The sequence below is a fragment of the Papilio machaon genome, chromosome 1, assembly GCF_912999745.1.
Source record: "Papilio machaon chromosome 1, ilPapMach1.1, whole genome shotgun sequence".
NCBI classification, from domain to species: Eukaryota; Metazoa; Arthropoda; class Insecta; order Lepidoptera; family Papilionidae; genus Papilio; species Papilio machaon.
The window spans coordinates 9,215,502-9,232,603 of NC_059986.1; the positions used below are offsets into that span (position 1 = coordinate 9,215,502).

General features: G+C 35.9%; 2 protein-coding genes across 3 annotated transcripts in view; one reads left to right on the forward strand and one right to left on the reverse strand.

Annotated features, from left to right (window-relative positions):
* Positions 1-5,402, forward strand: part of LOC106719239 (patronin) — a 46,454-nt gene extending 41,052 nt beyond the window's left edge. Inside the window, exons 22-26 of one of the 2 annotated variants that reach the window (XM_045679168.1) lie at positions 447-554; positions 2,051-2,242; positions 3,204-3,486; positions 3,658-3,833; positions 3,886-5,402. In XM_045679168.1, the coding sequence (XP_045535124.1) occupies positions 447-554; positions 2,051-2,242; positions 3,204-3,486; positions 3,658-3,802 (728 nt within the window). In that variant the 3' untranslated portion in view covers positions 3,803-3,833; positions 3,886-5,402. Of the gene's footprint in view, positions 1-446; positions 555-2,050; positions 2,243-3,203; positions 3,487-3,657; positions 3,834-3,880 lie in introns of both variants that reach the window. The other variant, XM_045679171.1, reaches the window with a different exon arrangement.
* A 2,135-nt stretch (positions 5,403-7,537) lies between these two features.
* LOC106719242 (zinc finger protein 91) lies at positions 7,538-16,566 on the reverse strand. Its single transcript, XM_014513528.2, has 18 exons — positions 16,393-16,566; positions 15,922-16,020; positions 15,744-15,843; positions 15,258-15,496; positions 14,473-14,665; positions 13,675-13,907; positions 13,179-13,401; positions 11,728-11,855; positions 10,989-11,132; positions 10,644-10,799; positions 10,287-10,431; positions 9,661-9,871; positions 9,255-9,408; positions 8,740-8,943; positions 8,548-8,649; positions 8,256-8,345; positions 8,022-8,081; positions 7,538-7,712 (listed from the first exon to the last, which is right to left on the reverse strand). The coding sequence occupies exons 1-18, from the start codon at positions 16,525-16,527 to the stop codon at positions 7,611-7,613; spliced, it is 2,718 nt and encodes a 905-aa protein (XP_014369014.2). The 5' UTR covers positions 16,528-16,566; the 3' UTR covers positions 7,538-7,610.
* Positions 16,567-17,102: the final 536 nt, after the last annotated feature.

A 17,102-nucleotide genomic window follows, 5' to 3' on the forward strand; every position in this document is an offset into this window, starting at 1 on the left:
ACTGTACGAACACACGGCTCGATATCCCGCAGTCGATATAGAGCGCTTCTTTAATTTTATTTGTAGACGCTTCGGTTATATTTATTATTTGAATTGGTTTATTATATTTCAGCAACGCATAGAATTTGGTATAGAAACACTGAAAAAAAAAAATTACGCTTTTATACCTATTTTATTGGCCATATATTTATGTAGTTTGCAATTTCAACTAAAATCAATTCGGATGGTTTATTTTCTTAGCTTTATCCAAAATTTTCGAACTGCCTTCGCCCCTAGACCTTCCGCGCATTCGGTTCCCGTATTGTTATTGGAATGAGAGAATGCCTTATGGATTGTATTACGCCATAGAATTAATTTTTTTTTGCGACTCCGATACACCGGAGCATGTTGGTACTGGACGCGACGCCTGCATGCGACTGCGCTCACATTTATAGGAAACATTTCAGAGCGAGTCAATGACGAGGCTCAGTCGGCACGTGGAAGGTCTAAATATTCCACTTACCAGAGTAACTTTAAGGCGGGGAGGAAATCTAGCTCTCTTATGAACTTGTGCGGTAAGACATATTGTATGACACAGTACGGCTTCTCTCACGGCCGCGCCGCTGTCGGCCACTCGCCTTGCTGCAAAGGGTTCTCATTATGTTGCTGACCTCGCAGGGGACCTTCCTATTTATTGAAAACAACACTTCTCTAATATGCAACGAAAAAAATCTTTAGAAATATTGAAATCTAAATGTCTTATATACATTTATTTAAAGTATTGTAATATTATGTACTGTTTAATACTGAGTACATAGTTTGAATAGAGAAGATCTCCTAAGAGCGTACTTTCTTGTCTTGTGCACATCTGGTTATTTTGGGTTACAGGCGATTTTGTTATCTATATCTAAGGTTGCGGTATATTATGTAAAAGATTATGTTATATATTATATGCATGTTATATATATATATATCTTTGGTGTTGGTGTGGCATCGTTACACAATAATAAAGTCCGTATTCGCGTTTATAAATTACACAAGTATTTGCACATGTAGTACGAAATATCCTTTACGAAGCGTTTTTTTTAATGTTTCGATTGTTAAAGAACTTTACTATGTACAGCCAAAAATCTTTATGCATTATGTAGGTAAAATAGTTTTTTTTTTAATGTCTTTTATCGTTCTTCAATAATCAATATATCCACGGTATACATTGCATTATATTTTGGATTAATATTTTATCTTATGTAGAATTGTCGAAATTTCTATTTTATGTAAAGGATATTTATTTATTATAAATTTAATTAATAAACATTGATTATGTAGCATTAAAATTAGTTTAAAAATTAAAACGAAATTGTTCAACTGTTTCGTGATACTGTGGCAATAAGTTGATGGCTTGTTATGTTCAGTTCGCCATTTTGAATTTATTTTGCGTTACCCGCTAAGTAGTCGCTTTGCTCGACTAGAAAATTTCAGTCAATAAATCTTGTATTTAATTTTAGATTTCGATTGTTTATGATAAAGAGGAATATTTGATTTTTTTTACAAAAAAAAAAAAGATTTTTGGTTAATATTTTTTTTTTAAATATAAATTTAGATAAAAAAGTAGTAAATTATATTTATAAATAACTTGTAAATATATAATTTTCTTCTACTAATTCTAACTTTATGCTAGTTTCTAGTATAATCTAATTATTTACAAACATACAATATTAACTGGGTACACGTTATGTTATTAATATGCATAATTTTCTACAGCAAATGTATTAAAACAAAGTGCTAAAAAAAACTATTCTTAGAATATGTTAATTTAAAACTGAAAAGATTGACAGAGTTGTCTATTATAGAAAGAAAATGATTTTTTTTAAATAACCATCTTTAGGCCATTTAAAGTAGTGGTGGTGGGCGGAATTTATTGACAATATCAACTCTACAACAAGACATAGAATATAAGTATAGAGTAAACAGAGATCGATGAGAGATAGCATAGACAAGGATGTGTCGTATGTGAGAGTAGGGCGGAGGGCGTAGGGCGGTTACCGGTTAGATAACGTGGGAGGTTTCCCAGACTCGGGGCTGGGACGTGCGACTCCGCCGCGCAGGGCCGCGTCCCCGGCGCTGCGGGCGCGCGGCGCGGGCTCCCCGGCCTCGGGCCCCGGCTCCCTGCCCGCGCCCCCCACTGCCATAGGCCGCCGTCGTGCGCCTCCAGACGACGCCTCAGATGTCTCCTCCACGCACTCCTCCATCATGGACTACTCGGGTAAGTTTCTTGTATGGTGAGTTTACTTTGCAATTAAATTCAAGTTCATACTTTTGATATGTAAGAAATAGTTGTTAGCTAGCTAGTTAGTGTGTAGAGGTGATCATTTTGTGTATGATGTTTTGATGATTGTAAAGACATTAGTAGCGTTTGTTCTGAATTATATTGCTCTCGATACTGAGCTAGATCGAAACTTATTTTACAACATTATTCTCAATAAAAAATGTGTACTTTTTAAGGTTCGCTATTGCAATTTAGCAGATAGATTATAAATAAAACTTACAATTTATCAACTAGAAGACTTAAAAATCACTTTTTAATAAGTAAACGTGCACAATAAATATGATCAATGCTACTCCTAGTTACTTTGTTTAAGATCCTTTTGTACATTTTGTTCTAGAAGCATCCAATCGGGAACGGCGTAAAGGTTCTTTGAATTTCTTAGTTTATAAAGTAGGCCCTCACGACACGCGCACGTTACGCGCACGTCACGAGACCGCAACGATGTCATGCCAAACACCACAGACTAGATGTATACTATAAGGCATGGTTTTGTGATTGTCAGCTAACCAGTTTGCGTTTGACTACGGCTTACGACATCCGCTTGTTCACAGATATTATTGTTTTATTGTTAACACATCGCAGTATCATCAACATCATGCGATCATATCTCTCAATACATCAAATGTGTAGAATTAAGTTATTTTAGTGTTTAAAATTGAAGTAATTTAACAAATCATTTTAGCAGGCACCGTTTTCATTATGTCAATTCACTTTTTAGTAGGTATTTTTTTTTAGTTGATACACAAATGTTTTTAAAAGCACTCAAAATTAAATTTACAACAATACAAACGATATCTCGAATAGATCACAACACATTTTTGTAGATAAACTATCATTGATATAGTTTTACAAACATAAAATAACGGCCACACGAGGTAAGGAATGCCGATGTGCGCAGGTCCGAAGCTGTACAAGCAGCCGACGACGAAGTCAAACCGCGGCATAATGCTGAACGCGGTGGAGTACTGCGTGTTCCCCGGCGCGGTCAACGCGGAGGCGAAGCGGCGCGTGCTGGAGGAGGTGGCGCGCTCAGAGAGCAAGCACTTCCTGGTGCTGTTCCGCGACGCCGGATGTCAGTTCCGCGCGCTCTACTCGTACTGCCCCGACACAGAGCTCGTCGCCAAACTCTACGGCACCGGCCCCAAACACGTCAACGACAGGATGTTCGACAAGTTCTTCAAGTTAGTATCCTTATTGACCTCCTCCCAATATAGTGTAAATTTATAATCACATCAATAGGTAGCGCTGTTGTCAAGTTCTAGGTAATGAAGAACAGTAGCAGTTTATATTTTATGCATGGTAACATTTGGTGGACTGCGAATGAAAATTTACTGTGATATTTTTTTGTACAGATACAATTCGGGCAGCAAGTGCTTCTCGCAGGTGCACACGAAGCACCTGACGGTGACCATCGACGCGTTCACGATACACAACTCGCTGTGGCAGGGCAAGAAGGTGCAGCTGCCCAGCAAGAAGGACATGGCGCTGGTCATCTAGGCCGCTCCGTCCACACGCCCCGCGCCCCGCGCCCCGGACCCGGCCCCGGCCCCGGCCCCGGCCCCGCGGCCCCGCGCTCCGCGGCCGCACGCACGCTTTACGAGACAAACGCTTTTATTAATAAGGTTATCTAGTCGCCGGCGGCACTCGAGTCAAGCCTTCAGTCCTCGGCTAACGCTTCGTAGGACAACACTGCCAGGGGCCGGCATCGATCACGCGAATCCTCGGAAGGGACCCGCGTTTATGTCGATCAGCTCTCCCCAATGGTGTTTATGGTTCTGGATAATTGTTATAAATGGTGATGTGTATGGATCGAAAATGTTAGGGATTGTATGAGAATGTATGGTGTGATAGCTTTACCGGTGCGCGCAGCTCGCGACGGAGCGGCCGCGCGGCGCCCGAGCCCTGCGCCAAACAAATGTTTACTTTGTATACAAATTATATTACATCATATTGTATACATGACAGAATTACTAATTTTAGTTTATATTTTAATTAAGCCTAGCGATTGAACTGTAGCTAACTCGAGCAATAATTCGATTTCTAGCTGAGGCTAAATATTTGTATTATTTCAAAGAATCACAATACTTTTAAGTTTTGCGTCACGGTCACAAACTGGACCTGATTAAGTGGAAAATGTATAGTGTTTGTTGTTAGTCTTTCCCGTTTGGGAAAAAGCGAGATGGTTCATTTTAAACTGTTTACGCGAACATTTGACATTTACTTTATTGAATTTGTGTTGTGATTGTTTAGTGGCATTTCTGTCTGTTTTCTTCACTCTACGATCTCTTATTCGTCACACAGTCGTTTATTTTAGGTACTAAGCGAAGTTGATTGTTAAATTTTTATTTTACCTTGTTAGGTAAATCGCTTCGCGCTATAAGCTCATTTATTTCTTAAATCATGGCCTAAAACCATATAGTTTAAGGAGTACCGTGTCTCAAAAGTCAAATTATTTTAAAAATTTTACTTGGTCAGGTTGTATTTTATTACTTTTTTTTTGTTTATATTTTCATTTTTTTTTTCATAATTGTTTTAATAAATCAGACATTGAAGCAGAAATGTATGCATTAAAAAAGACATTCTTGTGAATAAAATAAATTGTCATCGAGAGATTGTTAAGGCAAGTGAGACATGTGGGAGTGTTTGCCATACGCGCCGCTCGCGAGGGGGGCGCTGCTGGCGGCCGTTCCGTCGCCCCTTAGTTAATCTTATCCCGTTAAGTAACAACTTCACAAAACTAATCGTGCTTACTTGTTATAATATTTAACTCGTTAGTGATAATTTCGATTGACTGGAGCTGATTTTAGCAATTGCGTATATTATTGTTTAGAAACATTCATTTAACGTTACTGGAATCCCATTTTTTACCGCTTGTATAGCTAAAATAAGACGAGGCACATTTTACTTGGTAATTGTCCTGCCTTACTCTGTACATAATTGTTTTTTGTATACAGCTATTTATTAAAAGAATGTTAAAAGAAAATTGATGAATATCATTATTTCATTGTTCAATGATCGGTCATCAATATACTATCGATAGTGTACGCTATGCAAATATATTGTATTCATAAAAAGCATAACGAAATAATATTGAATTTCATATTATTATTGGGTTTTTATTTCATACCATTGAACTAATGCTTAAAGCCCGGTTTACATTATCCCAGTCCAGCGATTGAATGCATTGTGCTGTATTCATCGCTGGAATGGAATTAAAAGCCTGTCATTGCAACGAGACATATGTCTACTGTTGACAGTCGGAACAAGTTGTAATGACGGTTCCGCACGTGTACTGAACAACTATTTTTAAAACAGTTGCGAAAAAATTAATCAGATCACAAACTTGTTTTTCTTTGAGTAAACTCGCAAAGAAAGTTTTTGGAAAATGGCGCCAACCATAAAAGAATATAAGCAGGGATTTTTTTTCTTCACCCATTCTGAGTAGGCAAAGGGAACTATCCCCATACAGCCAAGTCTACAGTAGATTATTTTATTGATATGAAATGAAATCTAACCTAATTGAATCAAATTATTAAATCTGATATTTAAACAAATCAGTAGCTTCTTTTTAGAAATATTTTGCATTAATCATAAAAACTTATGTTTTTTTTTGTAAAAACTTCGTGGTTGGTTTTTTCTTTTTAATAGACATTATTTTGACAGTTGGAAAAAAGAACTCACGAGTTCGGAAAAGGTAAAGAGCTCGAGTATGTAATAGCCCACATACCGAAAGCTATACGTCCCTGCAATACACCACTTCTTGAGCAATTGTTAAAAGAACTATTTTGCTTTTACGAGGGAGTTATAATAAAAACAAATTCATTTTTTAAAATCATATAATTTAATCTTTTTCACTTGTAAGTATGCTTTAAAACATACAACAGCCATTGATTTTAATTTAAAATAGCAAATAATTATTGAAATTAAATTAAATGGACATCCGTTTAATTATAATTAAAATCAGTGTTAAAAATAATCATATTATGCGGCAGATATTTTTTTTTTATTGTTTAAATTATTTAAAACTATTAAATGCTTAAAGATACGTAGTTTAGATGGTAACTATCATAATATCTCTTGTTTTAATTGTATTACAATTATTTTCATCATTTATTTAAAAACGTATTTTCAAATCAGCATATTATATAAAAAAAAACATTAATAGCCAATACAACAAAAATATGACAAATTACAAAAAATATCCATTTCAAGATGTAATTATTCACTTATCAGTTATCAAAGCGATAATAATCTTACGAAAACAAAATTTTAGGACATTTGTAATTAGATATTTATTGGTATATTGTATTGTGGTTGTTGATGGCGCTAATGTTTTTTTTATTTCAGTTAAAAAAAATTCAAAATGAGTCACTTAAAATCGGATTAATTATTTTCTGTGTTGCCAATAATAAATATTGGTAGGACTAAGTCTGCGACCAGGAAATTTGCGAACGGTCGGAAAGAGGCGATGCAATCAAAAGTATATATAAAAATTTGTTATTTTTTTTCAACTTCGTTTTCAAAATGATATATAATTTTATTACTTTTGTCACTAAATGTAAAGTCAATTTGTGATAGAGGGAAGGGATTGGGTCCTGAAACACAGAGCTTTGTCCTATTTCAGGAACTAAGACTCCCACAATTGTGTTTTAGTGTTAAAATAAAGCAGATATTTTTATCCTCGTTCTGCTTATTCGCTAATTTCATGGCCGCGGTCTAAGTTTAGTCATTGACACATTTAAAAAAACATAAAAAATGTACAATCTAGCTAACTAGTATCTTAATATATCTAAATTCTTTACACATACAAATTGCAGATGCGTGTTATTACGAAACATTAAATAATCATTTACATTCATGTTTTAATGATAAAAAAAAGTATAAACTTTGCGACTATGCGAAAGCTTATTTGAGCAAATAATACCAGATAGGTAAAAGGAAAAAATAATGTCAAAGTCAAACCAATATCTTTTTGTCTTAAATTTTAGATATTAGATCACTAATGACTAGTTTATTTTTTTATATAAAAATACTGACTTAGCTTATTTTGGCCGATTTAAGGTTTTGATTAACTTGGTGTTTGAAAACTGCAATTTGAGTAGACTGTAACAATTTTGAATTTAATTTATGAAAAGTTGTATTTAAATTACAACAATCGAGATGAAATATCTCAAATTATATAAAACTGCTATCATAAATATTTGAAATGTAATCTTAATGTTAGAGATTGGTTTGACAGCGACTTTTATATGAACTTAAAGTAAATTTTTAAACAAAATAGTGACATTTATGTGGTTGTATTAGTTTACACGAGGGTGTAGTACTGAGCGAGATTTGGCGCTGCCTTACTGTTGACGCTCTTCTGCAGGTTCAGTTGATGCACCACCGTCTCCGGGCCCAGCAGCTCCTGTACAATCAAAAATATATTTATAACTATCAGTAAATAAAGGAAACAGCAATTGCTTCACTCAAACGTCGATAAATGATCTCTAAGGAAGCCTCTTAGTGTAGTTTTCTCATAATAAACATCCACTAAGGGAGACAACAGCAAGTCTGAATAGGAAAGTTGTAAAAGGAAAATACTAGTACAGATAAATTTTGACTGCAATACGATATGTTAAAAATGTATTTAATTCGATAATTACTAAATAATCTGGAGTTAAATATTTATTTTTAGTGACTTCGGCCGTTAGATTTTAAAGAAAATCATACAAACCTCTTCATCATCGAAACCATTGATCTCTACAGGTATAGTTTGTCCGTCCTGCGTAACAACCTGGAACAATAAAATAAATATGAATGTAACAAATAAATGACATCCAATGATCCCAGGTATAGAGCTTGTCAAACATCTTGGCAGCTCGGGACATCGTACAACTGTACAGAACACAATGTTACGTATATTTTGAGCTGCCATGATATTCGAAAACACCTAAAAGACGTAAGTTACCTGCAAAGACTTGCCGTCGGCGGATGTGATGGCGAGGCGAGTGCCGTCCTGCATCGTGAAGTGAAGCTGATTGCCGTGCTCGTCCGTTACCTGTCACAAATATACATAAAAGAGTTCATACATCAAAAACATTGTTTTTCATATATCAATCAATATTTTTCAGATAAACAGATTTGAATCCTGAACTTTTCAAGTGGAAACCTATTGTTATGTAAACATTCCTTTATCTTCCCTTAGTGAAGGTTTCTATAGTAAATCAACATTATGTAATGAACATGAGTGTAGTACTAACGGGTAAATGTTCCCTGTGCTCATTGTCTATGTCGGGCTGCAGGTCCAAGGATTGAGTCAACTCGCTCTGCGTACCCAACAGCGGCGTCCCTGAGTACAGCTCCTAAACAAAAACACAATAATTATAAGTTGTTATTACAAACTAATAATACTCCATTATTCAGTTTACTGATCAGTGATCACATCTTGTTACCTCTGGTAAATGCAGCGAGGTGGAGGGTTCGTCCACGTCGTAAGCTATGTACACGACGCCATCGCTATCACCACCCAGCTCGGTGTCCAGCTGCACACCCAGCTCTGCGTTCAGTTCCGCGTCCAACTCGGTCTGGACGCCAACTCCAGGAGACACCGGCTCGCTCTCAGACACCAGCAGACTTATTTGCTTCGATGTCTGTATCTGAAAATAATATGAAAACTATTCTATAGTCTTAGCTTAATGGCTGAGGAATACAATAAAAAATCACACTCACAAAGTTGGGAGAAAGGTTTAATTTATTACGAAGCAATATATTTATCTATATATATAAAAGAAAGTCGTGTTAGTTACACTATTTATAACTCAAGAACGGCTGAATCGATTTGACTGAAAATTGGTGGGCAGGTAGCTTAGAACCAGGAAATGGACATAGGATAATTTTTATCCCGTTATCTATTTTTATTATGCGCTGACGGAGTCGCGGGTAAAGGCTAGTTTATTATATAACATACCGGTGGTTTTTCAGATGCGGGGATGATCTTACGCAGGGGGCGCTGTGGGGGGCGTTGTGGGGGGCGCTCGGTGGGTACACGACCACACACCACACACCGCGAGCCCCCGCCAGCCTCACGCACTGAGCCGCTCACTAGCCCGCGCGATGGCATCCTGAACACAATAACATATGACTAAACAATCACATATAAACCTGTCATTAAAATTTTGATTGCCAATTTAATAATTTCTACATTCAGACACCTTTAATGGACGTAAGTAGATTTTTTGCGGCTCAAGGTCACATATCTGTTATTTTGGGTTTGTAGACGTCACCCTTAACGCCTATAGAAACAGTTCCGAATAGCCAAATTGTGTCACCTAAAAATGGTTATGCTCATGTTTTCTTGAGTAAATCGCAGGTACCTGTAGGAGCAGTGTGTACATTGCGCAGTGCGGTCGCGGTCAGGTCCATGTCGGCGCAGATGCAGGCGATGCTGTGACGAGGTGGTAAAGCGACGTGAGCAAAGCGCACACTGGTACGGCTTCTCACCAGTGTGTATGCGCTCGTGCTCCGACAGGTTGCCCTTTTGACTAAAGCTCTTACCGCACACGCTGCACTCGTATGGCTTCACACCTGACAACATAGTTACGACTGACCGTGAAATTAACCTTTTCTGACATATTTCCCTATAATGAAACAATATTACTATCTCTGTTCATTTTTAACGCAATGAAAGTGATGTCAAATATAAATTGACTGTTAAATTATTCAAACTTTCGTTAGACGTTACCATTAATCAAAATAGTAAACGGCTAAAACACGTACATTTGTCCGGTGTCGGCACCGACTAATTTCGAACCCATCAGGGGCCCTAAATCAGAGTGAGTGGGACTGGTATTATTTTGCGGACGTGACCCGTCGCTCTCTGACTCACCCTGATGAAAGGCCCCAGATGGGCTCGAAACTAGTCGGTGCCGACTTCGGACATATGTACGTGTTTTAGCCGTTTTCTATTTTAGTTAATAAATCGACTAATTTGTTCTTGTACCGGTGTGCCAGCGCATGTGCAGAGTGAGGCTCGTCCTGTGCGAGAACTTCTGCTTGCAGATCTCACACGAATACTTCTTGATGCCCGAGTGAAGCATTTGGTGATTCGCCATATTCGCCTTCGTTTTGAACGATGCATTACACAACTGAAAAAAGAAAACTATCATAAATTTGAAAGAAAAAAAATAAAGTTTGACTGACTGTGATTTTCATGTTAGCTCTAGACTTTAACAGGAGAGGGGATCTCATGTGTAACCAGTCGGAAAAAAAATTGCATTGGTTCGACAGACAGTAGTTATGTTAGAGATCCAGGGTTCAGTTTCTCTAGTGCCCGATGTGGTGTAGTGGGTGTTCTGACCTTGCACCTGAAGGGTCTGAGCTGCGAGTGCACAAGCTGGTGCCGCTGCAGCAGCTGCTTGTGCCGGAAGTGTTTGCCGCAGGTGCCGCACACGTAGCGTTGCTCTGCATGCGCCGCCTGCTTGTGGTACACCACTGAGGATGGATGACTCAGCACCTACAAACATGAAACATAACTTAGACTACATTCCAAAATTTTAGTACTACTTGTTCAAATAATAAATAACAAAATGTTTATAGAAAACGTGTATTAATTTTTGGCAGAGAAATGTACGTTAATTGAACCGTTCCCAGTTCAAGTAACCGGAGTTAATTAGCTAAATGAAAGTTTAGTTAGTATACGTACCTTCCCGCAGAGATCGCAGGCGTATCCCTTGCCGGAGAGCTTGTGACGACGATGAGAGATGCGGTGAAGTGACAGAGAGCGCGGGTAACCGAATGCTGCACCACACTCCGCACACTTGTACGGCTTCTCACCCTGATGCACCGCCTGTACATTCAAATATATCAACTGTTAAATAAAGCTTTTCATTAATTCTTTAAGTGAATTTAAAAATAACATTTTAACAGTGGTAGATACCGCAAAAATATTTGTTGGGTGTACGAGTGGTTCGGGTCTACCGGTGAAATACCACGAACACACAGAAGACAGGCGTGAAATGGAAGCAATTCCGCGTTTCATCTGATGAGTGTGGTGCGGAAGGTTAATTTTAGTCCACTGGGAAGTTCACATGGGAAGGGCAAGTGGATTTGACAGAGGGGACGCGTAAGAAAAGTACATATCCTCTGTCTATGCGTCTCCTCCTCTGTCAATCAAAGGTAGTCAACGCATTTGCAATTGCGGACTTAGCCGGTTTCAGGTGACTGCTTGCTCATTTGCCACCTTATGATATATAAAAAAAAATTCAGTCGAATTGATAACCTCCTTCTTTTTGAAGTCAGATAAAAAAAATATAAAAAAAGATACAAATCTTAATATGTACTAATAAAATATGTACTTTTTGTGAATTTAATTATGTTTCAAAAACATTTTATTTAAATAACTTATTAAACTAAAAATATAGTAATCAATCATATGTTATCACCTTATTATGCATCGACTTTGCCTGTCTACTGCTGAACTCCTTGTTGCAATGATTGCATTTCAGTTTGGTCTTCACGTCCCCCGCTGACACTTCCTCATCTCCATTATCTGCTACTGGACTACTTTCCTCTGTAAAGTTTACAAAAATAATATAATATTGAATGGTTTAAACCAACAAAATTAATTTCTTCTAATATGTTTTACTATGTTATTTATAGTCGTAACATAAAACTGAAATGAATTTATTTATCTTACTAATATTCTAAATGCAAATATTTAGTTAAATGGATGGATGGATGTTTGTTACAAGAAATCTCCAGAATAGCTGCATGAATCTCGATAAAATTTGGTATAGATGTAGAACATAGTCAAGACTTTTTTTAATCCCATTCAGACAGACTTGCTTGCGACAGCTATGTTTTATAAAATACTAGCTTTTACCCGCGACTCCGTCAGCGCGGAATAAAAAATAGAAAATGGGGTAAAAATTATCCTATGTCCGTTTCCTGGTTCTAAGCTACCTTCCCACCAATTTTCAGTCAAATCGATTCAGCCGTTCCTGAGTTATAAATAGTGTAACTAACACGACTTTATTATCCTTACTAATATTATAAATGCGAAAGTAACTCTGTCTGTCTGTCTGTCTGTCTGTCTGTCTGTCTGTCTTGCTTTCACGTCAAAACTACTGAACCGATTTAAATGAAATTTGGTACACAGATAGTCTAGAGCCTGAGAAAGGACATAGGCTATATTTTCACGCGAAAAAGGGGTTGCAAGGGGTTGAAAGTGGGGGTGAAAGTTTGTATGGAATTATCGTCATTATTGCAGTTAGAAGCTTGAAATTTATTTTTAAGGCAGCTAATTTGATATAAATAAATATGAAATAATTTTTTTGTAAAAATTTTACCCCCAAGGGTCTAAATAACAATAGGGGATGAAATTTTGTTTGGCAATATGTGAGGTTTTGGTGAATGTTTTGTTTAATATGTTTTGCTATTACCCTTACCAATATTTAGTCAAGAGCCTGAGGAAGGACACAAGGCACATTTTAACGCGATAAAGGGTTTGTAAGGGGTTGAAAGTGGTGGTGGAAATTTGTATGGAAGTATCGTCAGTTTTACAGTTACAAGTTTAAAACTTATTTTTGTGGCTGCTAATTTGATATAAATAAATATGAAATTCAACGTTTGAAAAACTGTTACCCTCAAGGGTGCTAAATAAAAAAGGGGATGAAATTTTGTTTGGGAATATTTTAGACATTTGGCGCGGTCCTGGCACACCTCTCTCTATGTTCTTCTACATCCATACATCAAATTATAGCACGTCGGTTAAGTAAAATAATTAGCCTTAAAAAAATTCTATCCGAAGACAGAATTTCACGCGGACGAAGTCGCGGGCACAGCTAGTATATATATAATTATATAAGATGACTGAAAATGAGTGAAAACTCACCAACTTTAGTTTCTTCAACTTTAACAATATCCTCATTATCTTTTTTCTTTGTCGCTTCACTAGTGACCGCTGTGGTTGTGTTTAAATCTGGTAACACTTCAGGTGCTTGTGTCTGTGTATCGCCTGTTACAATACTGTCTACATTCACTATGGATACTGTGTTACTCACAGGTTGAGTTGTTTCATCAACATTTTCCACAGTTTTTTCATTATTTCCAGATTTCTATAGATAAAATAAAAAGATTATAAAACCAATAATGATTGTTAAACTATATAATATTTATAACTAGCTTTTACCCGCGACTCCGTCCGCGCGGAATAAAAAAAAATGCACATAAGATAAAAAAAAGTTCCTATGTCTGTCTCCTAGTTCTAAGCTACCTCCCCATCTATTTTCAGCTAAATCAGTTCGACCGATCTTGAGTTATAAATAGTGTAACTAACACGGCTTTCTTTTATATATATAAATAAGAATGTAAAAAAACATAAAACTCACTAAGCACTTCTCACTAGATTTAGAAACATCTTTACACTGCACTATATTCTGTCCGACATGCTTGGTCTCAGTCTGGTGATCACAGAAGCGCAGTCGAGTTGCAAAGGTCTCGGAGCACTGCGTGCACTGGTAGAGCACGGGACCGTGTTGTGCAATGTGTGACATATAGCGACCATTGCTGGAGAACATCATGCCACAGATCATGCATTGTTCACGCGTCTGACGATGACGACCTGGAAATACATATACATTGATTTTATAATGTAAAGTACATTAAATATGAATTTTAATTATGAATGTTGAAGGGTATCTAACAAGATTTGGCAGAGAAGATAGGAAGGGCAAATATATATTTCTGTTCCTCCTCTATTGAATAAAGGTAGGCAAAGCATTTGCGGTGGCTCCGCTTTTTCGAATTCGCTTGTTCATTTGCCACCTTATAATATGAAAAAGGTGGATTGCGTTAAAGGTTTCATGTTTAAATACAGAATGATTAATGTAATGACAAATGATAGATTAATCTGAAGAACAAAAACTTTGTTTTTGTTGATAAACTAGTCTAAAAATAGACTAGTCAATGTACTAACATGTGTTACATGAAGGGACATTAATGAAAACCCAGAGACTAAGGACATATTATAAAACTAAATGCCACACAGCTCTGTCTGTGCATTAAATTAGTCTTAATAAATACCTAATTTTCATTAAATTTGTTGACAAATTGTTTGTCCAAGGGACATTTAGGTTTGTGAAACTCATATATAAATATATCAATACATCCAGTATTATTAAACTTACCTTTGGGGCGTCCTCTGCCCTTTCCTTTCAACACAACAACTAACTCTCCAGACTGTTCCAAGTGTCCTATCACTTGAGGTTCTTTAGTCTCTGGTACTGTGGGTGACTGCTCTACACTTACTTTCTTTTCACTATCACTGTCTTCACCATCAGTCATCCCTTCTTCTTTAAATATTCTCTCCAATTCTTTACCCTATAAGTCAAATGTTTATAATGTTATTTACTAATCTTATTGTACTATTATAAATGCGAAAGTTTAGATGGATGGATGTTTGTTAGATTTTATATCCGGAACAGTATAATGGATCTTAATGAAATTTGGCACAGATGTAGAAAATAGTTTGGAAGAAAAGATATGCTACTTATTAAGTTTCTTTTAATCACAGAGTAGGTGGCGACAGCTAGTATACAATATGTTAACTATTACATACAAAATACAAAGGTTCACCATTCTAAAGATAACAAGGCAACCTCAACAATGATAGAATGCAACATACTTTATAAAAAAAAATATTTTTGTAAACTTGAGGTCACCCATTGTTTTATAAAAGAAGGGGGGCAAAGGAGCTGCAGGAACACCAAGATGATCAATGACCCTCATGGACATCCGCAACACCAGAGGTACTGCAGATGCCTTGCTATCCTTTAAGGAAATGGTATGCTCGCTTCTTGAAGGTTCCTAAGTGGTATTGGTTTGTAAATACCGCCGAGGACAGATTAAACATTAAAATCAAAGATATCAGATTACTATTCAATGTATATTTATATATTTACCAAAATCTTACCTGAACCACTTCCTTGAATCTTGTAGGTGTCTTCCTTCTTCTCTTTCCAGCTGTTCCATCACTATCATTACCCTCATTTTTGGACTTCTCTTGCTCCTTGAGAGCATCTTTCTCTGCCAACTCTTCAGGGCTCTTTTGTGTTTTTGGAGGCCTGCCCCTTTTTCTTTTAGGCTTTTCCAAACCAGCCACTTGAAGAGATATAGGATGCTCTAACTGGTACACTCCATTACCAGTGTTTACTGTAAATTGATTTTGACTATTGCATAATACTAAATAGCATCTTACATTAATACATTGTGTATATGAAAATGTAACCTAAATAACTGTTTAAAAGTACTGTTTATAACAATAGTAACTATTTAAGTTTATAAAAAAAATCAAGGTAAATTTTTTAAACCACCTTAAATGAAGAATTAAATATTTTAGGAGTTGAAAGTTAATATAGGAAAAGCAAGTTTGGCTTTTTTGACATTTAAGTACACTTACTTTCATAAATTATTTTTTCAGTTATAATATCAGGTTCATTGGAGGAAGTATAGGACTTCTTGTATTCTTTCTCCCTTTGGTAAAGTTCTCTTATAACTTTCTGTAAACAAAGTCACCTCTCTATATATGTCTGAAAATGTGTTATTTAAAATATAAGAAACAAGTATAAAAGCTTTACCTGGCCATTTATTATCAAATTCAGAAATTCCACCGAGGCTTCCAGCTGTATTGTACATCCAGGGCAAATCGTTCGTGGTAAATGGCCATCATCTGAGACCTGTATTATGCATAAAAATAATTAATGATGGATGGTTCAATTCAAATTCAAATGGAAAATAAATTATCGTAAATAGTAAACAAATTATGTCAAATCAAATTTAGCGGATATGGCGAGATGTACAAAATGACATTTTAATCCTCTCTTAAAACAAATTCTCTTGTATATGTCTAAATTAGAATATTACGGCTTAAAACAGAAACAAATTCTAAAATATAAAATTATAGCTTACCAATTTACAACTATTTAGTGAGAAAATAAGACGAAATAAATCATAATAAAGATATGAAAATGTTAACTTCAAGTGAAAAGGCAGCCATCTTAAGAAATTCAAAGTCAACACAATTCCAAATTAATTAAAGTGCTGCTTACCTTAATGGGTAAATATGTGTTAATAATTTCACTGAGATTTTGGCCATTTTCTTCATTTGAATATAAAAGATTTCCATTATCATTTTCTTCTCCGCACAATCTGCAAACTGTGGAATTGTATAGAAATACTTCCATTTTTCTTAGGTTACATGTCACGCCATCTATGTCCGTAAAAATTTATTAAACCTCTCTAGTATTCCTTTCAAACAGAGTGAACTGTATACGTATACATAGGTACAATAGTTTCCATACTTTACTGACTTCATAAAAAATCGTAAAAATGTTAAAGTGACTTAATTTGTGCTAGGCTATTTTTTAGTTACACTTAAAACTGTAGGGTGCCATCGGGACGTATGACTGTAAAAAAACCAAAATGAGAACTATGCTACACATAGTAGTATATTAAAGTATTGGAATTTGAAGTTGTAAATGAATTCTTTGAGTATTCGTCTCGCACTATTTCTAAGCGGACTAGGCCAAAACATACTTTTCAATTCAACGCCAACGTTGTATATTTTTCAAAGGATGAAACATATTTTTTTTTATTATTCTTTATAGAAAACAAAAAGTTAGCATGTAGAAATTACGGAAGTGGCGTGCTTGTAAATATATATTTTTTAAAGAACTGAAATGTTTTTTAAAAAGTTGAATTTTCTTGCATTTTACCAATATCTGATTTCGTTTTTTTTAATCAGTGTTTATTATTTTTA